This window comes from Punica granatum, unplaced genomic scaffold (assembly GCF_007655135.1).
Source record: "Punica granatum isolate Tunisia-2019 unplaced genomic scaffold, ASM765513v2 Contig00433, whole genome shotgun sequence".
Lineage (NCBI taxonomy): Eukaryota > Viridiplantae > Streptophyta > Magnoliopsida > Myrtales > Lythraceae > Punica > Punica granatum.
This window is the reverse complement of record NW_022204345.1, coordinates 43,672-68,687: the sequence shown is the minus strand read 5'-3', so window position 1 is coordinate 68,687 and position 25,016 is coordinate 43,672. Positions and strand designations below refer to the sequence as shown.

Genomic DNA, 25,016 nt, shown 5'->3' with positions numbered 1-25,016 from the left:
GCCGCCGAGTCGTCCGGTTTTCATGATACGCGGAGTTGGGCTTGACTTCGATGCCGATCCCAACGGCCCGGAGAATGCAGACTCCGGCGACGAATTCGTGATCCCTTCTCTAGCTGACTGGGTCCAGAGTTACCCTCTTCTCGACCACACCAAGGCCCTGCACAAGCCCAAGAGCGGCAAGGAAGAGATTTCCGATGTCGACAGAATGTGCCAAATCTTGAAGACCCATCGTCGGTCGCTGGAGGATGTTGTCCGGGCTCTAAATGGGTGCGGCGCAAGTCCGTCAAAGAGCTTGCTTGAGCAGGTTCTGAGGAGGTTCAGCAATGACTGGGTGCCTGCCTTCGGGACCTTCTCTTGGGCCAAATCACAAACAGGTTATGTGCATTCCCCGGAAGTGTGTGACCTCATGGTTGATATCTTGGGGAAGTCGAAGAAGTTCCATTTGATGTGGGAATTGGCCGAGGAGATGAGTGGAATGGAAGGGTATGTCTCATTTGTCACCATGAGCAAAATAATCAGGAGGCTTGCTAAAGCCAAGAAGTTCGAGGATGCAATTGAAGCATTCAAGGGCATGAACCGGTTCGGAGTTAGTAAGGATATCAAATCATTGAATGTATTAATGGACGCGATGGTTAAGGGAGACAGCGTCGAGAGTGCTGAAGAAGCCTTTTCGGCTTTCAAGGATGAAGTAGGCCTCAGTTCGGAGAGCTTTAATATCTTGATACACGGATTCTGTAAATGCCGGAAGCTGGACGATGCGCGACGGGTTATGGAAGAGATGGAGAAACACGGGCTTAGACCTGACTCTGTCTCTTATACGTGTTTCGTTGACGCGCACTGCCGAGAGAAGGATTTCCGCAGTGCTGAGTCCATCCTCAAGGAAATGACGCAAAAGGGCTGTCCTCCGAATGTTGTTACCTACACAATTTACATGCACGCTCTGGGGAAGGCCAAGCAGATAAACGAGGCTCTGGGAGTCTACGAGAAGATGAAGAGTCGAGGATGTGTCCCTGACACCTCGTTCTACAACTCGTTAATATACATTTTGAGTAAGGCTGGAAGGTCTAAAGATGCACAAGAGATCTTCGAGGACATGGAAGCAGAGGGAGTTGACCGTGATGTACTGACATATAATACCATGATCGCTGCCGCTTGTGAGCGTTCGCAAGAATTGGTGGCCCTGAAGTTGCTTAAGAAGATGGAGGAGGAATCCTGCCAACCCGATCTTAAGACTTACGCGCCTCTACTGAAGATGTGCACGAGGAAGAAGAGGATGAGGGTTCTTCACTTCTTGCTGAGCCATATGTTGCGAAACAATGTCAGCATTGACCTAGGGACGTACGAGCTGTTGGTTCGTGGGCTCTGTAAGAGCGGCAAACTCGACAAAGCATGCTCTTTCCTTGAGGAAATGGTGTCAAAGGGGTGGACCCCGAGGGAGACCATATGTAAATTGTTGATCGAGAAGCTGGATGCTGCTGGTATGGTGAAAGAAAAGGAGCATGCTGAGAAGTTGATGTCAACTGTAAAATAACAGCAATAAGAATATCTTTGTTCAACTCGAAATTGAGTGGAAACCTTGTGGATCGATTCCATGCTCTCTTCTCTATTAGTCATCTCCAATGTGTTCAATCAGTATGATGAATGACAGTGGAACTGAATGCAAATAACATAGAAATTGCCCGACGCAACGTAATTCCTTTGGATGTGGGCTAGGTGTTTAAACTCGGCGAGTATTTATAACAGATCTGCGAGGAAGAAACTCTTTCCATATTGAATTGGAATGATCATAATAACATTGGATTGCTTGTAATGTACATAGATATTACATTATTGTGACCTTGAAAGATTTCTGCTAATAACAAAATAAAGACACTATGACCCAAGGAAGAACTTCTCGATAGAAACAAGACGGAATGACAGATTATCAGTTGTTCTGATACCTTGTTTTGGTCTGTTCTGATCCTATGTTTGGGACTAAAAAAAGAGAACTGAACAAAAATGGGTATCGCTAAACATGAGAATTCAAGCGTTAGTCATTGAAGATGCAATCGAACTTCTTTGGGTAAATGAGAAACCGAAATTCTGCGCAATGGTAACTTCCTGCTGTTCGGCTTCTGCCACCCGAATCTTTCCAAGAACTGCTCAATCAGCCTAATTATTTTGCACGCAAAAAACATAAGATTGCAGTCAAAGAAATACGCTGATAAATCAATAGTAGCACATCGAATTGATCTCTACTTACATGCTACACATTGCCCTCTGTGAAGCAGCCACTTCTTGGTCAGGGAAAGAATCCTCCAATCGGTAACTCAACCACACGTATAAATCGAGGACCTTAATTGCAAAGCAGAGGCAATAGAAAAAATTTAGCAGCAGATCCACTGGGAAGAATAGTCAGAAAATGAGATCCCTTAATTGCAAAAAAGATTGAACTTCTCCCATATAATTTGCTGAATATTTACTGATGTTAATTCAATACCTCACCTTGTGAACTGATTCAAGATCCCTCATTGCCGTATGGGTTTCTGGAACCTCCAGAGTCCTAGGTGTAAATATTTCTCGAAGATGAACGATTCCCCTCTCCGCATAATTCTGGGCAAACTGATTGAGCACAATAATATTTGTTATCTCAGCTTCACCAGTCGTGAAGATTATACTAAAGTATTTCGAGGAGGGATGAAACATGATCTTACCTGTGTAAGACCTTGAGATACAATCTCATCGTCCATCTCTGTTGGGCTGCAAAACCATGTTTACTAATATCAGCAAGCACAATGACTCGATATTTAACATAATTACACCCTTTGTTGGAGACAGTAAAAGTGGACTAGCATTTGCAGACACGATATCATCATATCACAATCTCAAAATGTTGAGACTAAGTAAAGAAAGGACAGCACTTATTGAATGTGGGATCTTCTTACCTCATACAGAATAGGTACTTATCCTGCAAACCAAGCGGCAGCTGATCGAGAACAGCAGCGACTTTCTGATTGAGATTAACAAATTAGAATATTTATGAAAGGCAAAACTGCATTGTGCAAATATTTTTATGAACTGCCAGGACATACCAACATATTTTCGCAATTAGCGATGAAGTAATTATCAGATAACTTTGCATTCTCCACAAAGTCCTCCTGTTGTAAGGTGTTATGAGGGTAAGAACACGGAAAAAAGTGCACTGGACAAAAATAGATATGTATAAAAACAAACAAATAGAAGACAAAGTACCAGAATCTGCTGAAGGCCATATTCTGGGTGCAAGCGTGAATACATGAACAAGAGGTCATATGTCGGAAATAGCCCAGCACGCTAGAGAGTAAGACGTTTGTCAATTGAAAAAGATTATTATCAGCAAGAATTGGTGGATTAAGTAAACACAAATGCACACTCCAATTTAATGTACAATTACCTCTATAGTTGGAGATGGGGCATTGATAGCAGAGTGAAGCAATGGTAGATCATCAGCATCTATACAAGTCACTTCACCGACTGGATATTTTGACCCATACCTACCTGCTCTCCCTAAAGTAATTATCAAAGAGAAAAACCAATTACTTTCAGGAAAAAGTAACAGTCTGATTAGGCAACTTATCATTATCAGGGTACCTGCAATTTGCTTAATCTCAGGTATGGTGAGCTCTCGCATCTCAATTCCATCGAACTTCTTCATTGTTGAAAATATAATTCTGGAGATGTTTAGGTTAAGACCCATCCCGATGGCATCGCTCGCGACTAAAACATCAGACTCGCTGTTTGCATCATTGAACATTGTTGCCTGCAGTCCTAAAGGGCAGTTCAGTTAGGAAAACAAGGGGGAGGGAGAACAGCACCATTTGATAAGACAGTAGCAAAACATTCTTCTAATTATCAAGGAACAACCATGTGCATATACCTGTCTTGTTCGAGTCTCAGGTGGGAGAGAACCATAAACCACAGAACATAGGTGCTTCCCTCCGTTTTCAATATATCTCTAAATTTAGAAGGCGAGACAAATTTGGGGAGTATTACTAAATGATAGTGCAGCAAACTTAAGAAAAATTGCCAAACAGTATTCTGCACACTTAAGATTATGAATAGACGAGAAATTACAGGCAGAACAGATTCAGACCTTTAATTTGTATATTTCATAGCGTGAGAAGGTCACAATGCAATCTCCTGTTCTTATGTTCTTAAAAGGTCCAAGAGGAACCTTCAAGGGGACTAAAGGTGAAAGCCTCTCATAATATTGTACCTAAAATATAATAGAGAAAAATTGGTGAAATAGAATACATCGGTTTCAAATGAATTACTAAGTTTGCTTGAAATAAAATTCCTCAGATCTGTCTCTCACAAAAGGAGAAAAGAAAAAAAAGGCTTGCAAGAAAGTTTCCTATGAACGCATGTCAGACCTCAACAACATCCCCAGTCACATTCAGTATTTCTTGAACTAGAGGGACTGCTGCTGCATCTCCACAGAGATGTAGTTCATCAGCAGCTATTCCTAGCAAAGCTCTTGTAAATGAATATCCTCTTGTCAAACATCCAAGCATCTGCAACAACCACAAGATAAAAATTCATAAATGGAATGCCACACCTTGGTACTATGAAATGGCAAGGGAATGAAATCCAATAGAAGTCACCACTTTTCCGAAGCAGACTGTTTCCTCTACCATTGATTGTCCATTCAGCATGACGGAATGACATGCATTCTCTTTCAGGAGTGGATTACATAAAAATTATAATACGGAAATGCATCCTTTCTCTCTTTCCGAGCATTAGATGGACCATTAGTAATTTCTTGTTTTTGTGAACCCAAGCACTTCCGACAAGTACCTACTAGCCACGCGATAAGTTGTTACCAAAAAGCAAAAGTAGCTAGAAAGAGTTCACGTACCTGTATTTCATCAATTATGGCACACTGGTACTCTGAGCTTACATCAGCCATCTCCACTGTCACAGACTTGTGCTTTGCACCTTCAATTTCCTCCCTTTCTTGTCCTGTAATCAAATCGCAAGGAACTTTCGCCTTGTTCAAGCGTTTGGCCACCTCCCATGCCAACAACCTTAAAGGCCCACAATATATCCCTATGGAATAACATAAGTGATGCAGATGCATAATCCAAAATGCTATAGTAACATGGTTAAGTGAAGAACATTGGATTGCTCAAAGAGACAGACAACATACCAGAAGCGCTCGACTCAAGTTGCTTTAGAGCACCATGAGTTTTGCCACTATTTGTCGGACCCACATGGAGTATAACTTTGCGATTTTTCCTTCGTGCAGCTGGGTACCATTTATGAGGGCAACTGGAATGATTAACATACATGTAAAAGTTTGAACAGATAATGGTAGGACTAACTTCTTTCAGTAATACAAACGGATCTTCTTGTCATTGAATTTATCCCATTCATAATCATCATAATCAAATCAAGTCACAAATTGTGGCAAGATAATAGCATCTTACGTCAAGTCCGTGACGTCAAATTTATTAGTGCCGCTAATGCTTCCATACTGTCTTACATTAAATACCCTATTCAGACATCCGATCTTCAATTCCAGCTGCAGCCAAGAGGGCTCCACATTGCCTGGGAACATACACAGGAGTGAGTAACTTGAGGAAGCAGCAGAACGATATGAGCAATTACACACGACCACTTCTTTAAGCTTCCACAGAACTAATATATACACACACTCCAGATCTCTCTAAATCCCCTAGATCCCAACTCAATGAATCACAAGAAGTTGTAAATCTGCTAGACCATAGTGGTACCCCAACAATACAAATGGATACATTTGAGTACTCATCCTTTGAGTCATAGTACTAAGATTAAAGCTTCCATAAGCTGCAGTATTCGCTTCCTACAACGTTGGCGGATTAATGAAAAGCTGCTGCAAATGAACATTCTTGTCTTTCCACACACTCACCCAACAAATATTTCTCAGCTCCCTCTTTCTCTAGTGGAGTTGAACATTTTAGAAAAAAAATGTCCCTTGAGATCGCCTTAGTCAGAACTCACATATTCTTCTTCCAGATTTTAGATAGAACGGATTAGAAGTGACAAAATGGGCATTTCCAGAAATTCAGAAATGGTCCACATGCGCAAGAAAACAGCAAATCACCAGCTCTGGTTACATTTTTTGATTTCTTATTGCCTATGAACAAAATTACACTGCCACCAAAGAAAGAAAAATCTTTATTCGTAAAAAGGCGCAGTGACAGTAATTGAGCTCCCCTTATCTCCAGCTTCTTAGCAACCAATTGATAGCACAAGAGAGATCACCAAGTAAGAGGATGGGAAAGAGTCAGAGCTCGAACCATGTATAATGCCTGAGACAGCACGAGACAAGACTCTCCGGCGAAGCAACCAGGAAGCCATTTTCCGACCTTTCCGGGATTGCCCAGTTGGTGACGATGATGAATTGGGCCAATTGGCAGTGTTCTCTCAGAGGAACATCAAGAGCGAGAACTGGGTGTCTAGGACGAGTTTGACATGTTCGGTTCTGGTCGAAGTATGTATTTGGTTGACGAAGTAACTACTGGTTTATCGGAGCTCGAAGGAGAGAAAGTCATGTCCTTCATTTAGCTTCGGGCGCTGATTTCGTGTCGGCTTGACCATGTGAAGAGGAGAGGTACGGTCACCATTGAAGGCGAGTGCCCACAGAAACAGGGAGGGAAAGGAAATGAGTGCGCGGGTTAATGGGCCGGGCTCAGAGGGCCCCCTGGGCTGAGCTCTGAGGCTTAACGTGGCCTGGGCATGCTGTCGTGGTCAGGATGTGGCACTGGTTCTGACCCTTCTTTTTTTCGATTACAAAGAGGGCACACGGACTTAATATAATACACAATAAAATTTCTAATAGCTAATAAAGGGATAGTATATGAGTAGTCCCACCACCTGAAACCTCTTCCAAGAACATGCGCTACACCCTGTGTGGTTATGGCCATTTGTAAGCAAACCGTTGGTGGCCGACTGGCCGGTGGCGGTGGTTGGACAATTTTGGCATTGAGGCGACTCTCTTGGAGGGAAGTTTTGGACATTTTCCCTTTCACTCATTGACTATGAAGTGCCAATATCTCCACCAATTCGATTCTATTGAAGCAGAACTCGACAGATCTTTGTAGTTCAATGAACAAATACGAGCATGGCATTTGATTCTACCAAACACAAAGCTTGGTATACAAGTTATTTCCGGTACTGTCATGCGGTTATGGGGGCAAATCTTACAAACAAAAATGCTTTTATTTCCACCCTTACAATACATGTAGTACACAAACTCTCATACTACTCATATTCTATTTCAATAATTGTTCAATACGGCTCCAAAGAATCAAATAAATTCTATAAATAACAATCCTCACGCCCCAAAAACAATGAAGCCAAAATGGGCGAAAGAGAGATTGAATTTAGTTGAACAAAAGAGATCCGAGAGCAACTAGCAGTAAAGCTGGTGATACGACGTAAGAGGTCGTGGTGGAGGATGGAATCAGAACTGGACGGACTCCTGTGGGCATTGTTGGGGTCCCTGAATCTGTCGGGGGAGATGGCGGGGTAAGGAATGGTGTCGTGTCTGCTTCTGGCGCCAGAGAGGGTGTCTCAGCTTCTGGAACAGAAGGTGATGCTGCTCGAGAGTAAGAACAAGAACACAATTATAAGAAATGTAGCACAGAGCAAATCGGTTTTGTTAGAGATCAGAAAATCAGACCAACCCATTCGGTCTGGGGCCCGACTTACTTTTCTGGGCCCACATTAATACTCTAAATTGGGTAACTAAATCTTATTAAACATATTTCTCTGCCTCTATCTCTTAATATCTTTCATATTATCTTTAAAATATTCTCATGATATATATATATATATATATATATTATATGGCAAATACATCTATTTGTTATTTGTTATTAAATATTCTGCACAGATTACGATATTCCGATATAAATATCTCGGGACTCCTATAAATACCGACCAAGAACCCCTAAACCCTCTTAGCACACTCTCATTTAAGCATTGAAGAGGGAAATCGGGATTTCCTCCCGTTCTTTCCCTTTTTGCAAGTCACTCGAGGCTCGTGATTTGCAGGTGATTAAGGTCCAAAAAACCAAGATCCTGACAGGTATTTATTTATGTGGGAGTGGATGGACTAATTCGAACTGACTGAGCAATTACCTCGAGGAGTGTCAGCAGATTTCGGAGGACGGGTTGGTCCAAGAGCTGCAGGACCTGAAATAAAGAAGGAAACATATTCAGCATACTGAATCTGCTATTCATGTGAATGGGATATAAGAAATTTGCTTAGTTCTATGAACTTGGATCAGTCGTGTAGTGATGATGATATAAGAAAATGTTCTGATTTGAAAAGAAAATTTACCTGGGGCAGGAAGGGGAGCAGCAGAGGCTGCAAATCAAGGAGAAAACGACTTTCCATCAGCAATTTAGTTCCAACATCTGTAGATGTACCTCACAGCAAATCAATTTACGAGCTATGTCACCTTTGCATTGGAGGGGCACTCCGGTCTTTTTACAAGCGCGAGGGAGAGAGATGGCGAGTGTCCGGTTGATTGGAATTCGGAAAGGGACGTTTCCAGTAACAATCAGGCACAAGCAATCCATCCCGCTGCCCATGAGGGACTTGAGGGAACTGCAGCATTCAGAAGTCGGGGAAGGCGAAGTCCCATTTGGGCTGCTGTTTGTCACAAAATTGATGCACGGAGTGAAGCTCGAGATCATTGAAGAAGTGCATGATGTCGTGACCTGACAGTTCACGGGACTAATGGAGATTGCCAATGAAGCTAGGAATAAAGCCGAAATGAAGCGAGGCGGTGCAGCAGAGAACTCCATTGTATTTTATTCTCGAAGGACTTCGAAGTAGAGAAAGTTTTGTGGATGATGGAGATCGAGTTAGAAAGTTTTCGAGTTGAGAGGGAGAGAGTGGAAGAAGACATATATATATATATATATATATATATATGGAGTGGTTTGTGGAGGGAAAGCAGGGAACGGAATTTGAAGTTGGTGTTGGAGATCAACTACCATATAACTAACTTCAGTGTATGGAAGGCAAGTGTTAAAGCATAGGTGAAGACTGGTGTACTGGTGTTCTAGTGGACCCCAGATGTTGACTTTGACTTTGGTGGCTTTTGATTGGTTCTGTTCTTCATGCTCTGCCCGGAGCAGCCTTTACATATTGCAGCAATATCTCTTGCCTAATGCGCAATTTCGCTCGTATATTTTGTGCGATGTGATTGACCAAACATATTGGTATGAGAAATATAATGCGATGGTTATTTATGCATTTGTATCAGACTTTTGATTCGAACTACTGATTTAAATAAATAAATACTGGAGGTCTTTCTCACTAAAAAAAAAAAAACACTTATTCTGTTTGCATATTTCAATGGCCTGGTGTTGTACTGAATTGCCTTAATTTTGTGTACAAATTATAACCCGGGTTACCTTCTTTCTTCTTTCTGGCATTTATGGTGCTGATTCATACGAATTCAGAATCCGATTAGTAGTCTTACTTGATGAGCACCTTTTTTTTTTTTACTCATAATTATATGCCTCCAGTTACTCACAGTAGGTGGCTAGCCAGAACAGAGGCATGAAGATCACTCCCACTAAATACCTTGAGCACATTATTTATGGCGTATTACTGTCGCATGAATTCGCTGTCTTAGCAGAATTTTGAATCGATGAATCTGCTGTTAAGCCCCATTGATGGACATGACTTAGATACTCTGCACTTTGAAAGGATTGAGCCAGCATCATCGAGGATTATAGGGTCCTCCTTGTACTAATTTCATTTAAAGATGACCCATGCTTCTTTTAGCTGTACTGTTTTTGCAGCGAGTCAATTGCCCTTCAACTATGCAGAGAATGTATTGTAATAGACTGCATCTTATGTCCTTTCGTTTGGACTTCTTGATCTTTCTTTGCGAGTATATTATAGTATTGCTTCTTTTATTCAGTATGACTTACTGAAAATTGATTTCGTGATACTTGATGAAGTCGTATAACTTTTTCTTATTTTTTCTACTGTCCCCTCTATGAATAACTATCGTTTTACCTCTTTGAAATCATATTATCATGTCCTTTTTTTTTTTCTTTTCCCATATTAGCTAATTCTTTTGTTGCTTTAATTTTTATTACCTATGTTTTATTCCCTAATTTCATGTAAAATTCTCCGTTCTGCTTGTCATACTGGGCCTGAATTGCTTGACTTGAATTGTGGGTTCTAAAAGGATTTATCTCGACAGGCTGGAGGTTGTAATGATGATTTCCTCAAAGGCCGAAAGCACCTCTTTCACAAACCTACCGCAACGAGGAGATGAAGGGTACTGTCTCGTGGGGGGCCTGTTCCGGGCGAACTCCAAGCCTACGGATCGTGAAGTAGCGATCCATTAGCAGCTTTTGAGACAAGCTTAGAAGCATCAAGAGGACGTAATAAAAGACGAATTTCCTCGATAGGGATCTAAATACCCAATTTTTTTTGCAGACTTGGTTGAGCAGAGGAATTGTCAACGTTGTGCAGATCAAGGAAGTGGAGATTGACAGCAAACCCAACTCCCAAGTACATAGAACTTGGAAGATAGAGAAGGCATCTATATACATAGATCAGTGGTAAAACTTCATTAAAAACCAAGAAATATTTACAATATAGAGGCCACTTACCCAAGCAGTCCATCAAATAAGCAACAAACCATCCCCAAAGGGATATAATATAACTCAATCTCCCCTAACCACATTCAGTTAGCTAATGATTTAGCATAGACAGAATGTAAAAGCTTCAAAGAAACGCTAGGAAGAACCAAAATTCATTCTTTCACCTCAACTAGAATTTGTTGTATGAAACTGATATGGACATTGCCTTCTTCTTGTAGATTCTTGCATTTCGTTCACGTCATATTTAATATATATAATGCGTCCAGAAAAGTTTCAAATATATTGTGTCAAGTTTCGTGCCTTTGATGGATGATATCCATTGCAACTCTATATGCCAATGGAGGTAAGGTCTCTGTACTCCAATTCGAGCTAGTAGACTTCTCCATATTGCTTGTGTAACAGCGCAGGGATAGAACAGGTGATCACGAGACTCCAAATGACTACTGTAAAACTCACACTTTGTAGTTGCAACATCAACTTTTCACTTTACCCATCTGTCCTTAATACTTAATCTAATGAGCACACATAACCAGATAATAAAAGATGATCTATGCGTATCAGGGGCGGAGCCAGAAATAAAGTTCAGGGGGGCAAATTAAAAGTTTTGAGACAAAAGTCAAATGTTAGAATAATTCAGGGGGGCAATGATGTTTTTTTGGGGCAAAAATTGAAATTTTTATAAATTTGTATGTAAAATTTCCAATAAATGGAAAAGTCAGGGGGGCAATTGCCCCCCCCTGGAGCCTTAATGGCTCCGCCCCTGCGTATGCCCATCAAACCAAATTGCACCCACCCATTGCACTTTGCGTCCTCTTGGCCTAAGGCGGCCCCAAGCGCTGGAAGCAGAGTATTGTCCAGATCACGAGGTGTCCAGACCGCAACATCTTGCGCAACAAGTTCCGCTTGAATAGCCAAAGCATGAATGGACGTAGGTTGGAGATCTGAACTTCTCGGCCAAACCCAGCTACCATCAACCAACACTGCACTAACTGTGGCATGCCGTCCTATATTTGGGAAACACTTGGTTGCCCTTTCACCGTACTTAATCAAAGGTCCTATAGGCAGCCGGGGATCAAACCAAAAAGATACATTTGCATTCGAACCAATTTTACAACTGAAATAAGGTAAGAGCATATGTCTTAACTGTAGCAATTTCTGCAAATTCCATGAACAATAACTAGGAACTTTCAATGACACATATTTCACCAGGCATCTATATTGAGAGACAGTCGTCAGAAGTTTAAGCTTAGGCATAATAACTAGGCCCAAATACATAGAATTAATGCAATGCAATAGGCAGGAAATAAAGTTATGTAAATAAAAATTATGAATTGAGTAAAACAAATCATTATACAAAAATAAAATTAAAAAGTTACATCGGATTAAAATTATGTAAATGTGGCTATCATATAAATAAATTATGATCAATTACCGATGAAATATTACATCGACTTATTTGGCGAGTCAAATTTTAGGACTTGTTGAAATTATGGAAGTAAAATTTTATCAGATACATCAAAAGTTCAAGGATTAAAGTATGAATGAAAAGTTATAATTTTTTTTTATTAAATACATATGTATATATAGTTCTAGAAATTTTAAAAAATACATCTGTGTATATAGTTCTAATTAGTTATAGGGTATATATACTTCATATATAGTGGCCTTCCGAGATCACAAATTCAGTCGCAGCATAACACGACTGTATTATATTTCAACTGTGGAGGAACCGAGTCAAGGGAATGGAAAGCTAAATTTCTTTTGGATGTGTCCAGTAATTGTAATCTGAGTAATCTCTTCTCTTTGGCTTCCAATTGATATATTCCATTATTGGTCACCTCCTCGGGATGTCGATGTTAATTATAACTCATGGACGTGAACAAGTCTACAGTCTGTGGGTTCTCGATATTTAGTTACTATGTGGTCATGGTTAACCGTTCCCTCCAAATTCTTTTTCTTTCAAGTTCGAAGCAATGTGGCGCTCCTGTAATTTTAGGGCTAACACCTTAAGGATTAGGTTTATTCATGGGGTTGCCTATAAGTTCCAGCCACGACATGGAGTCGGAAAATTATCAAAAGAAGAAAAGGAATACATGTGTGTGTGATGGTTAATCAAAGACTTCGACCAGATACTAAAGAAAACTAAAGAAAGACTAGACCTTAAGAGGTCTTTCCTTCTTAATTAGTACCTTTTTTCTTTTGCCCTTCATTCGTTTTGGTCTTGCACCTTTGATTGATTTTTTGTATTAACCATTTTCTTCGATTTTCTGTCAAGAAAAAGTCCATTTTTGGTTCTCGGTGGCAAACATTGGTCGCTAATTGGTCTTTCTCTTATAGTGTCTTGTGCTGGTCGTCTTGGGCAATATGCGCACTAGTCATCTGTTGAACATTCTTTGCTCTCTTCTGGCGTAGGTTGTCGTGAACTGCATCTCAACCATACTGTCGCTTGGAAAAACTTAAACCAAACAGCATCACTTCGAGGCATAAATAAAGGCCGCTGTTAAATCCAGAATAGGAAAAGTTGCCAACTCTTTTGTACTGATACATTCAAATCAATAGAGCGTTTTAGAAAATCTCATTGAGTAATTTGTGCATTTATTTTTGTTTGAACAAAATAAGGTTATGAGCAATTTTACCTCTTCAATAGGAAAAATCACTTTCAAACTGATCAAACCGCTATTTTTTTTTTCTATTCATTCATCTCATCTTGATCTCCCTTACCTTTATATTTCCTGTACTATTGTTGAGTTCTCTTAACATATTATTTATGTGATGATGTGATATTATTTAAAATTATAAAAAGTTTGACAAATATTATGTTGATTATATATTTTGTTAAAAAATACTTGCTTAGGTAACTAACCTTAGACAATATTAGAAATGGAGAAACTCATGAAATATATAAAGTTTGAAAGCTCAAATTCAAAAGATATCTGATCTTAGAAAATTTTAAAATTATTAAAAGCTTGAGAAATATTCTGTAGATAGTATATTTTGTTTGAAAATACTTGTTTTTTCAGTGTGAACTCAAGTATCCGGAAGTCCAATTGGTCACTGACTAATCCAGTCGAGCCGGGGTCGGCAATTAAGATGTAAACCTCTCATAATATAAACTTTTCCATTTACAAGACTCGAACTCGAGACATGCTTAGGGAAACAAACGTCAAATTGCTTGAACCAACTCATATTTGTAAAAAAATTCGTAAATTTAAAAATACTTATTTAGATTTAAGCTATCATTTGAAAATTGAAACATTTTAAAATATGTTATACAAATAAAAGTGAAATATTCATAAATCTAAAAGATATGATGAAAATATTCAAAAATAAATGACCAGTCCACAAATTTTAATCCAGTAACAATTATTAAAAACTCAAAAATTCAAATATATCTTTAAAATATATTATACACATCAACGTGAAAACATTTTAAGCTCCGTTTGACTTCGCAGTTAAAATCACAAAAAATTTAATTTTAACTTTAACTCAACACACTACACAATTATTTATCATTTTTCATAATCAAAATTAAAATTACTTTAATTTTGAAACCAAACGCACCATTAAGGCATGAGATATCAGGTTGATCCTTCTATTAAGTTAAAGAATTTGCCTGTTTGAAACAGTGTTAAACTTAGTTCAACTTTACTACAAACTTTTTAAAATTTCAGAACAACCCAGATTTTTTTAAATTTTCCAATTTTGCCCCAATCCTTCTCGTTTACTGTTCATCTTCCTCTTCTTTACCCCTCCACTGTTCATCGCCCCGAACCCGCCCTCTACTTCGACTAGGCGAGATCCGCCCCGATCACGCCGGTTTAGACTTCGATTGGGCTTCGAATCCGGATCGATTGGGCTTCGACACGGACACCAGAGCTTCGATTAGGCTTCGACACGAAGAAGAAGCGGATGATCTGAAACTTCGACACGGACACCAGAGCTTCGACACGAACACCAGAAGAAGAAGTGGATGATCTGAAACTTCGACACGGACACCAGAGATTCGATTGGGCTTCGAATCCGCGCAGAGGCCAAAGCTCGGATTCTGTTCGGAGACGGAAATGGACGCCGCCGGTTTAGACTTGGCTTTTGGCGACTGTACGACCGGCTCGATGGACCTCTACATTTGCTCGGGAGGTGCTTAGGAGGAAGATAAACAGTGCGATGATCGACTTGAGGAAGAAGATGAACAGTGCGGTGATGGAGAGGAGAGAGGGGAGCTGGGGGCAAGTTTCTAAAATTGAAAAAATTGTGGGACTATTATTCAATTTTAAATAACTTAACTTTGCTCCATTAAGGCCTGAGTGTGAACGCTTTTTGATCAGATTTAAGAAATTCTGCTCGCTTTTGATTGAGCTTTTCTTTTCGTTGTGGAAGGCCAGAATTTCCTTTCTGTCTTTTGCTGCTCCTAACTTTACAGTTTACAGGCTCAAGTCGGAAGAAACTTTTATCGCTGAACAAATTGAATGATTTAAATTGGACAAAATTGGAAAATTAGAGCCAGATTAGCGAAATTCGACCACTTGAAACAGGTCAGGGGTACGTGCCAACTTCATTTCGCTTTAATATTAGGGATGCTGATCGTGCATCACGATGGAATGTCATTCAGATCAATTAATTATTGACTCATGGGATTGTGATCCTATTTATTTTGCCGTAACAGATGGGCCAATAGAAACGCCGGATAAAATCATATAGAAACATTTATCTGGGAATTAAAATATTTGTTGCCCACGTCCGACTTGGGGTTTGATTGGGCTGTTTCTCCGACGAACTAATAACATATAAGAAGCGTTTTTACATACCCAAGCCTAGCCACTCGGGTGGTTACAAAATGTCATCCTGCAAATGGCTGAAGCTCAGAATATGCTGCGTTTGATTTATTAGTGTGATTTTAGAATCATGATTTTGATTTTAACTCAACACACTACACAACAAAAATACACGTTTTCCAAGTCAAATTTTTAATCTCATCTCATTTGTCTTTTTCCACAATCAAAATCAAAATTACTTTAACTCTGAAATCAAACACATCCTTGATATCATGATCACGAAATGTCAGGCCATTTTGGGGTTGGCCCAAAAGAGTACTCCGGAGCATGGGAATGGCTCTTCCGTGCTAGCATGGACAGAAAGTAAAGGCCATTTTCGGGACCACGCGAAGCATCTTTTTTTGGATAAGTAGATCTATAGGAATACAAACTGGAGATAAGGACAGTTTTTAGTCAAGTTCAGCTACGAATTGTGAGACATCAGGGGGGGGCCCGTAGAGGCAATCGTATGATTATCTCTTGTAATTAAGAATCAATGGCAGCTCCATGGTTGGCCGGAGTAGTTTGAATTTTCCATTCCACCTTTGCCAAGAGAAAATTATTGGTCAAAATGATTGGATTCTGGAACAGCAAAAACAAAGACTTTAAAGACCTAATTGGGGCTCGTCTTGCCTTCTTTTGGATTCTACTCTACACACTTTTTCCGGTATAGTAGTGCCTTTCCGATAAAAATAATTTAGCAGTAAGAGATAGGATTATTATATATATAGATTACAAAATTAGTTGGTGGCGGGCTATCATTCAAAAGCATCACATGCATGCATTAAGGCCACTTGCTAAAGTCTTCCATGGAAAAATGTCGGGTTGGATGGATGGATGGATGCGTCGTTTGAGCCTCCAAACGTAGAGTTTATTCCCTTTTTTTTTTTTTTACGTAGGTAATGAAAAGAAAACAAATATAAATTTTCAAAAAATCCATGAATGGAAGAACTTTATATCCCTTAATGGGTCGATTCAGCTCGAACTTGATTTGTCAAATCTCATTGTATTTTCGAATATTATGGTGCACGCTGGAAAAGAATTCAAAAAAGCTTGATTAATTTATCTGGAACGCGTGTTTCAAACAATTATATTTGTGCATCTCGTGAAAGTTATTTGGGCTATTCTATTAAATAATATATACTGGGTAGAGCGGTCCCCATCCTTCGGTGAGCAGAGTACTGAGTTTATAAAATTAATTACCGGAGGACTTTCCTAGCAGACTAAACTGAGTTCCATAGTTCATCGGTGGCCACATTCCGTCTCTCCCATCCAGAATCCGGCTGCACGTATGTAGAGCTGCAAAGTAAAAGGGATTTTACCCCTGGATTGGTCGAAAGTCCATGGATTTCCGGATATCAAAATACATTAAAAAAAAAAGAAAGTAAAAGGGATTTCCATTTTGGAAAGATATGCCGTATGAGAGTCTCTCCCTTGCAACTGGCAAAATGGGTTGGTGATTCATTCAGAAGCAACTTGCATATGGATAGTGGGCGGCGGCTAGAAATTACTATTACATGGAGAAAATTTTCGATGGATGCTTTGTTTCTACTTGGATGGTCGTCTTTCATGGGATGGCCCATAGAATTAGGCCCGCCCAAATGATCACTCGTGTTATAGTCGCAAAATGAAAAAATATTGCTGTTATATATCTCAATTATTATATTGGTAATTTAGTAATTAGTACTGCTATTATAAGTATGTCTATGATGGCTATAAATATGAGTACATACATATATGGTAAATATCGACCTCGATCAGGCTGAGCATCAATGTCATTTTCGATTAGCTCGATGCCTCTTCTCGCACTCTCACTTCTTGTCATAGGGACATTGAGGTATGCTGCCTGTGCTGGTTTCCCAAATACATCCTGCATCGAGGCCGAGAGGGAGGCTCTTCTGAAATTCAAGCAGGGTTTAGTCGACAGCTCCGGTCGCCTCTCATCATGGACTGGAGACGACTGCTGTTCGTGGATGGGAGTTGGATGCAGTAAGACAACAGGCCACGTCTCGACGCTCGACCTTCGAAGTCCATGTGTTATGTCCGACATCCATTATGATTTGATGATCGACCCGGTATTGGAGTACGGGGACTGCAGTTTGACAGGTAAGGTACATCCTTCTCTAATCGAGCTGCGGCACTTGACGTACCTTGACCTAAGCTGGAACAACTTTTCTCATACTGAAATTCCCGCATTCCTTGGTTCCCTCCGAGATTTGGTCTATCTCAACCTCTCCAATGCATGTTTTACTGGGAAGGTTCCACTTCACCTTGGTAACCTTTCTAATCTGCAGTATCTTGATCTGAATACCATTCTCGGGTACGACTATAGTTCCAGTGCCGTAACTGTCGATAACCTGGAATGGCTATCAAACTTGTCGTTTTTGAAACACCTTGATCTGTCCGGCGTCACTGTCAGGAACGGCCAAGGTTGGCTGCAGTCAGTGGGCATGCTTCCTTCTCTTCAGCACTTGGGGTTAGCGGCCTGTTTTCTTCCAAACGTTGCTCCCACTGTGCATGTTAACTTCACTTCGCTCGAGTTCCTCGACCTGAGTGACAATGCTTTGGGTTCCACAGTTCCTTTTTGGCTGCTCAACCTAACCTCCATCAGACATCTCGATCTTTCTTCTAGTTTTCAAGGAGACCTCTTCTTTCCCGCTGAGATTATCAATAATAACAAACAGCTCGCTTTCCTTCATCTGTATAACAATCCAATGCAAGGCGAACTGCCAAAGAATCTCAGCAGCCTCTGCGACTTGTTTGCTCTGAGGTTGTCCTTTAACTACTTCACCGGAGATATTGCTACCATACTGGCCAATCCTTCCAGCTGCTTTCAAGATAAACTGAGATTCTTAGATCTAGGCTGGAACAATTTCAGCGGTAATTTGGGCAATGAAATCGAGCACTTCAAGAGTCTAGAGTACATCGACCTTGCCAGCAACTCCATCGAGGGTCCAATTCCAGAATCTCTAGTTCAGCTATCCTCTTTGAAGTATTTGAATCTTATGTATAACAAGTTGACTGGTAGTATTCCAGAAGGAATTGGACTGTTGTCGAATCTAGTCGGCTTAGAGTTATCCTACAATCTCTTGAGTGGAGTACTGAACGAACATCACTTGGCTAATCTCACGAGCTTATCTTTACTGGAGATATCATCAAATGATTTGGCAGTTGATATCAACCCTACATGGGTTCCTCCATTTCAACTTAAGTTTGTGAGCATGTCAAACTGCAAAGTCGGGCCTCAATTTCCTTCTTGGCTTCGATCACAGAGGAACATCTCAATGCTAGCTTGTCCAATAGCAGCATATCGGATGCCATCCCTGACTGGTTTTACAGCAGTTCTTCAACAATTCAAGGTCTGGATTTGTCGAAAAATGAGTTGATTGGACAAATTCACGAAAGATTTGGTGATATGATGCCAAAATTACGCGACATAACTCTTACAAGAAATCACTTAAATGGCAGCATTCCCATTTCTCTGTGCAAGATGAAAGACTTGTTCGCGCTTGACCTCTCAAACAACCAGCTATCCGGAACACTCCCCGACTGTTGGAAGAGCTTAGGACAACTAGATGGAATAAACTTGGGAAACAACAATCTCAGTGGCCAGATTCCAACTTCCTTGTGCTCCCCACCGCTCACATTTCTGGGACTACCCGATAATGACTTCCATGGGATTCTTCCAAGATGCTTGAGCAATATGACTTCCTTGCGTGTGCTTGATCTGAGTCGAAATGAATTTTCTGGTCGGATTCCCTCCTGGATTGGTCAAATGTTTCAGTTAAGTGTGCTGAATCTTGAGTCCAATACCTTCAATGGGGAAATTCCTAGGGAAATATGCCAACTTGCAAATGTCCGGGTTTTAAGCCTAGCACAGAACAAGCTTTCAGGAGTCATTCCACTCTGCTTTGACAACTTAACCATCTTGGCTGACCCAAAATCTGCCATTTTTGGGTTTTACGGGTTCGGAGTTGAGGTGAACACTAAGAGCATAACCCAATTATACACCACCACACTTCAATATCTGTTCTCTGTTGACCTTTCAAACAATGGGTTAAATGGCCATATTGTAGGAGGGTTGATGCAGCTCTACAACCTTCAAAATCTGAACTTATCAGGGAATAACTTCGAAGGAAGAATCCCTTCAGAGATTGCTAATCTGAAGATGCTGGAGTCTCTTGATTTATCGGTCAACCAATTCTCGGGTCCCATTCCACAGAGCTTATCTGAGTTAAACTTCCTAAGTTATCTGAACCTGTCCTTCAATCAACTGTCTGGTAGGATTCCCTCAGGTGCCCAGCTAAGTACATTAAAAGGAGACTCCTATCTCGGAAATGATGGACTGTGTGGGCCTCCGCTTTCGAAGAATTGCCCAGGAGATCATGAGCAGCCTGATATTCATAAACAGATTGATGATGATTCAGAAAGCGAAGATGAGTTCTATACTCGTTGGTTATACGCAGGCATTGCACCGGGTTTTGCCACGGGATTCTTAGTGGTCTGTGGCTCATTATATTTCAAGCGCTCTTGGAGGCAGTCCTTCTTTCGTTGGTCAGACAAAATTCTCACACAGCTGCTAGTGATGGTAGAGATTAATATAGCTCGGCTACGGAAGGCTTCCTGAAAATGCAAAAACAATCAAATCGGGTGAGTCTGCTTCTTTCTCACTCCCTTCACTATTCACCAACCATAGCTATTGTAGAAGGTACTTGTAGTTGCACTCTCTCTCTCTCTGTTTTTTTTTTTTTTTGGCTGTAGAGGTATGAATTCAGAACCCTTGGTTTCATTTCGAATCCAATCCCATAGCTACTGCCTTTTAGTTCAATGTAACTAGAAACTTTGAAATATCCTTTTGGACTGATTCGATTATTTCTTGATTTAGTGATCATTTCTCAATAGCATGCCATCATTTCGGGAAAAATCACAGTGAACCCCAGTGGTCTAAAGCAAAAGTATTTTCGCATGCCATGTTTATATTAAGACTTGCACCCGGTATTTAGTTTATGACTCATTTCAGATACTTGACCGTGATATGAAAGCATTGAGTATCTAAAAGTCTTGACTGATACCAGGGCTTTCGGACATAATTACGAATGTAACATAGACACGTTTTCTTCTTCAGTTGGGTGCTTTAAGAGCAACTTTCAGTCCACAGAAATGTACTAACTATTGATATCTCTTATCTGATAATTCAGCAATAAAAATGATGTCCAAAGTGAAGAGATGGTTTCATGCGGAAGGAATTCTGACCCGTGGAAGATTCCAGCAACTGCACAGTGGGATAATCATCATGATGTAATATTGTTTAAGGTTTTCTGTATAAGTGAGCAAGTGGGAGCTTCTCTCGTGTTCTATTGATGTATAAGTGTCAATAACCTCGACTTCCTTTCCAATAATCAAGCTCCAATTGAGGTTTGGTGCACTGGTAGTCGAGTGGCTCTGACTTTGGTGGCTTTTGATTGGTTCTGCTCTTCATGCTCTGCTCAAAGCAGCCTTTATATATCACAGCAAGGCTCATGCAGTGTGATTAGCTGAGCATAATGGCCCGAGAGAATGCAATAAAACAGTTCTTTCGTGTATATATGCATATACTATAGTTTACTGTTAAATCTCTCAAACTCTCACTCTCTTAGTGTTTCTCAAAATCACTTACACACATAGAGGGAGAGGAGAACAAAGGATAACTGTGAGAGAGAAGAAAACTTCATTTTCTTATCACCACTGGACTCCGGTAGAAAGCTTAAATACAACATGACCATAACTGCACTTAACGTGCAAAAACAAAAACTCCTAAACATATGCTAACTGAATCCTTAAAAATAGCAACTAAGGAAACAAACAAGACTGACATTTGACCAAAAAGAAAAACAACACAACAGCTCTGATGCATTTATCTCCAACACTCCTCCTTGGATCAGTAGCTGTTGCACAAACCAATCTTCTCCCTTAGAAACTCAAACATTCCAATCAGAAAGAACTTGGTGAAGATATCTGCAAATTGGTTTTTTGTTCTGCAATGCACTAGCTTCACTTCTCCAGTTTGCTTGATCGTTCACGAACACATCAGTGCTTCCTTCTTCCACAATCTGAACACCATTGCATGCTCTAGGAGTCTCCTTCAATCCATAGACTTTCTCCTCCTGTTTGTTCATAGAGCCATCAAGAACGAGTTTTGTCTTGGGCTCTATAAAAGCCAACTCCTCCTTCATTTTATCTATCCTTTTTAGATGGGCTTTGCCTTCTTCACATCCTGCAGATTCTAAAATAGCAACTTTGCAACTCCAACTTTTGTCTGCAATGGACCTTCTCCCTTTCACAGATTGATCATCATCCACCTTAGACTTCATCTTCAGTGGATCCAAAGAAAAAGACTTATTCTTCATTGGAATTTCAAATAACTTATGACCCTTTGAATCAAAAATCAAACAATTTTTCTCCTCAAACATCACCTTGTATCCTTTCTCTACAAGCTGACCAACACTCAACAAACTTTGAGCAATTTTAAGAACATACAAAACCTCAGATATCAGTTTTGTACCAACACAACTTTCTATTTGGACAGTTCCTTTACCCTTCACTGCCAAATACTCTCCATTCCCAATTCTTACTCTTTCTGTTATTGATCTATCAAGCTCCCTAAAGAGCTTCTCATCACTTGTCATGTGGTTAGTACAACCACTATCAACAAGCCAACAACCATCTGAAACACTTGAGCTAAAACAAGAAGCAACAAAGAGTTGTTCTACCTCTTCTTCAACTGCAGTTTGTGCCTCACCTTGCTGCCGAGTCTCCTCCTCCTTGCAGATGATCTCAGCATGCCCCAACTTTTGACACTTCCTACATCTCATGTCCGGCTTCCTCCAACATTTATAGTGTGGATGATTTCTCCTTCCACAATGCTGACAAGGAGGATGATTTCCCCCTTGGTTGCTATTCGATCTTTCTGCTGCAACAATTTCATAAGCATTGCCATATAACTTCTTTCCTTTTCCACCAAAACTTTGCTGTATTTTGGCTTGCAAAGCTCTTTCAACCATTCCTTCTTCAGCAATCCCTTTTCTTCTCATCATACTTATCTGCTCTTGAGCCTGCAAAGCACTAAGAACTTAAGCAAGTTTGATGTTTGAAAGTTCCTTAGTGTTCTCCAATGAAGCAATAGTTGCCTCGAACCTTTCTGGTACAGAAACCAAAATTTTTTGCACTAGCCTATCATCCTTCATATCAGTTCCCAGCACTCTAATCTTGTTAGCAATCTCCACAAGCTTATCAGCAAAATCCTTCACGGTCTCTCTCTCTTTCATCTGAAGCCTTTCAAATTCTCTCAACAAATTTAACACTTTCATACCTCTAATCTTCTCATCTCCTTCATATTCTTCCTTCAAGTAATCCCAAATAGCTTTTGCTGACTCAAGCCTCATGATTCTGGTGAAAACGGTGGGTGACACAGCAGCATAAAGACACGATTTTGCCTTTGCCTTCCTGGTCTTCTTCTCCTTGTGCAGCTTGATCTGAGCCATGGTTGGATTGTTAGGAAGGGGAGCCACCTCGTAGTCTTCTTCCACCGCTTCCCACAAATCACAACCTTCCATAAAAGCTGTCATTTTAATAGCCCATGCTTGATAATTCTCCCCATCGAACATTGGTGGTGCCATGGCAGAGAATCCACTCGAACCTGCCTCCATCTTGCCTTGAACTTCTATGGATGCAGTCAAAAACACTCGATCAACCTCACAAGTCTTTCACCCACACAGGTCCCTTAAGATCAAGGGTGCTCTGATACCACTGTTAAATCTCTCAAACTCTCACTCTCTTAGTGTTTCTCAAAATCACTTACACACATAGAGGGAGAGGAGAACAAAGGATAACTGTGAGAGAGAAGAAAACTTCATTTTCTTATCACCACTGGACTCCTGTAGAAAGCTTAAATACAACATGACCATAACTGCACTTAACGTGCAAAAAACTCCTAAACAAATGCTAATTGAATCCTTAAAAATAGCAACTAAGGAAACAAACAAAACTGACATTTGACCAAAAAGAAACACAACACAACAGCTCTGATGCATTTATCTCCAACATTTACACATTTTCCGCTATCAGTACTTCTGAATTTTCCCAAAGGAAAATTGAATCCATCGATGTTAACCAGCATCGAGGTCAAGATGGCAGCCCTTCATGAAGTCAGAAAGGTCTCACAGGAGAAAGAAAATCCAATCATCTATCATTATGCGCCGCAGAAGATCGTTTTGGAAAGGAATAATAATCTATATTCAGCAGAATTGGCCTTATCTCGAAACTTGATCACCAGAAATTAACACGACACCACATTCAGGTTGAACTTTGAAGGATAACTCTTCCCAATGAATTGCGGTTTGAGGTATCAGGTTGATCCTTCTATTAAATTAAAGCATTTTAAGGCCTGAGTGTGAATGTTTTTGATCAGATTTAAGAAATTCTGCTCACTTTTAAGCTTTACATTTCTTTGTGGAAGGCCAGAATTTCCTTTCTGTGTTTTGCTGCTCATAACCTTACAGGCTCAAGTTGGAAGAAACTTTTATTACTGAACAAATTGAATATTTTATATTGGCCAAAATTGGAAAAGTAGAGCCAGATTAGCGAAATTCGACCACTTGAAACTGGTTAGGGGGTACGTGCCGACTTCATTTCACTTTTATATTTGGGATGCAGATCATCATCATGATGGAATGGCATTCAGATTAATTAAGTATTGGGTCACGGGATTGTGATCCTATTCATTTTGCCGTAACAGATGGGCCACCAGAATCACCAGATAGAATCATATAGAAACATTTATCTGGGAATTAAATATTTGTTGCTCTCATCCGACTTGGGGTTTGATTGTGCTGTTTCTCCAACGAACTAATAACATATAAGCATTTTTACATTGTGTATACTGTGATTCCATAGTCCACCTCAGTATCCAGCAATCTCCCCTCTGTGGTGTGTATTGTGTCGCAGTTATGTTACTTGGACAAAATTGATTTTAGGATGTGAACAAGTCTACAGTAAGTCAATCCCCCAAATTTTCTTTCTTTTAATTTTAAGATAAGGTAATGCTTCTGCAATTGTAGGACAAACACCTCAAGGATAAGGTTGATTTATGGGGTTAACAACTCCATCCCATAATACGCGGAGTTGGGTAAAACATCAAACGATGGGCAAGGATTGCTGTGTGAAATTTGTGTGAAGGCGTGCAAGGATATGCCCAAAAAATAAAGAAGACTAGAACTTAAAGAAGTAATTCCTTCATGGATGCTAGTGATTGACTTAATGCCGTAACGTCGAGGTACTAGAATACTGGCACTTCTTTCCTACGAAAGGTAATCCCTATGAAGTCTTTCCTTCAAGCACATTTATGGTTATTCAAGTGAGTTTTACTATACGTATAAAAAATTGTATTTACAACGCGTTTGCTATATCTTTGAAGTACTTTTTAATTCCAATAATTAACAAGTAATTTTTTTTTCTATTTTCATTACATTAACTCAAAAGCATATATTCCTACTCAAGTGAGTTTTACTATATAAAGTTTACGAATGT

General features: G+C 40.0%; 5 protein-coding genes across 6 annotated transcripts; 2 read left to right on the top strand and 3 right to left on the bottom strand.

Annotated features, from left to right (window-relative positions):
* The first annotated feature begins 22 nt into the window (after nt 1–22).
* Nucleotides 23–1,632, top strand: LOC116190425 (pentatricopeptide repeat-containing protein At3g22670, mitochondrial-like). Its single transcript, XM_031520107.1, has one exon. The coding sequence runs from the start codon at nt 23–25 to the stop codon at nt 1,529–1,531; it is 1,509 nt and encodes a 502-aa protein (XP_031375967.1). The 3' UTR covers nt 1,532–1,632.
* Nucleotides 1,633–1,768: 136 nt separating this feature from the next.
* On the bottom strand, nt 1,769–6,642 carry LOC116190410 (ATP-dependent RNA helicase SUV3, mitochondrial-like). 2 transcript variants are annotated; one of them, XM_031520093.1, is made up of 16 exons: nt 6,300–6,642; nt 5,448–5,568; nt 5,168–5,289; nt 4,877–5,067; nt 4,392–4,532; nt 4,112–4,234; nt 3,896–3,973; nt 3,610–3,778; nt 3,413–3,525; nt 3,232–3,312; nt 3,072–3,137; nt 2,925–2,989; nt 2,694–2,739; nt 2,485–2,601; nt 2,243–2,334; nt 1,769–2,151 (listed from the first exon to the last, which is right to left on the bottom strand). In XM_031520093.1, the coding sequence occupies exons 1-16, from the start codon at nt 6,358–6,360 to the stop codon at nt 2,034–2,036; spliced, it is 1,704 nt and encodes a 567-aa protein (XP_031375953.1). In that variant the 5' UTR covers nt 6,361–6,642; the 3' UTR covers nt 1,769–2,033. The 2 variants fall into 2 exon arrangements, with proteins under 2 accessions (XP_031375953.1, XP_031375954.1); XM_031520094.1 differs by lacking the exon at nt 3,896–3,973.
* A 461-nt stretch (nt 6,643–7,103) lies between these two features.
* On the bottom strand, nt 7,104–8,904 carry LOC116190413 (non-specific lipid-transfer protein-like protein At2g13820). Its single transcript, XM_031520096.1, has 4 exons — nt 8,469–8,904; nt 8,348–8,374; nt 8,146–8,199; nt 7,104–7,600 (listed from the first exon to the last, which is right to left on the bottom strand). The coding sequence occupies exons 1-4, from the start codon at nt 8,815–8,817 to the stop codon at nt 7,386–7,388; spliced, it is 645 nt and encodes a 214-aa protein (XP_031375956.1). The 5' UTR covers nt 8,818–8,904; the 3' UTR covers nt 7,104–7,385.
* Nucleotides 8,905–17,224: 8,320 nt separating this feature from the next.
* On the top strand, nt 17,225–21,034 carry LOC116190424 (receptor-like protein EIX2). Its single transcript, XM_031520106.1, has 3 exons — nt 17,225–18,663; nt 18,744–20,102; nt 20,651–21,034. The coding sequence occupies exons 1-2, from the start codon at nt 17,225–17,227 to the stop codon at nt 20,077–20,079; spliced, it is 2,775 nt and encodes a 924-aa protein (XP_031375966.1). The 3' UTR covers nt 20,080–20,102; nt 20,651–21,034.
* A 1,527-nt stretch (nt 21,035–22,561) lies between these two features.
* Nucleotides 22,562–23,137, bottom strand: LOC116190423. Its single transcript, XM_031520105.1, has one exon. It carries the CDS (start codon nt 23,135–23,137, stop codon nt 22,562–22,564), a length of 576 nt encoding a protein of 191 aa, XP_031375965.1.
* Between the last annotated feature and the right edge of the window lie 1,879 nt (nt 23,138–25,016).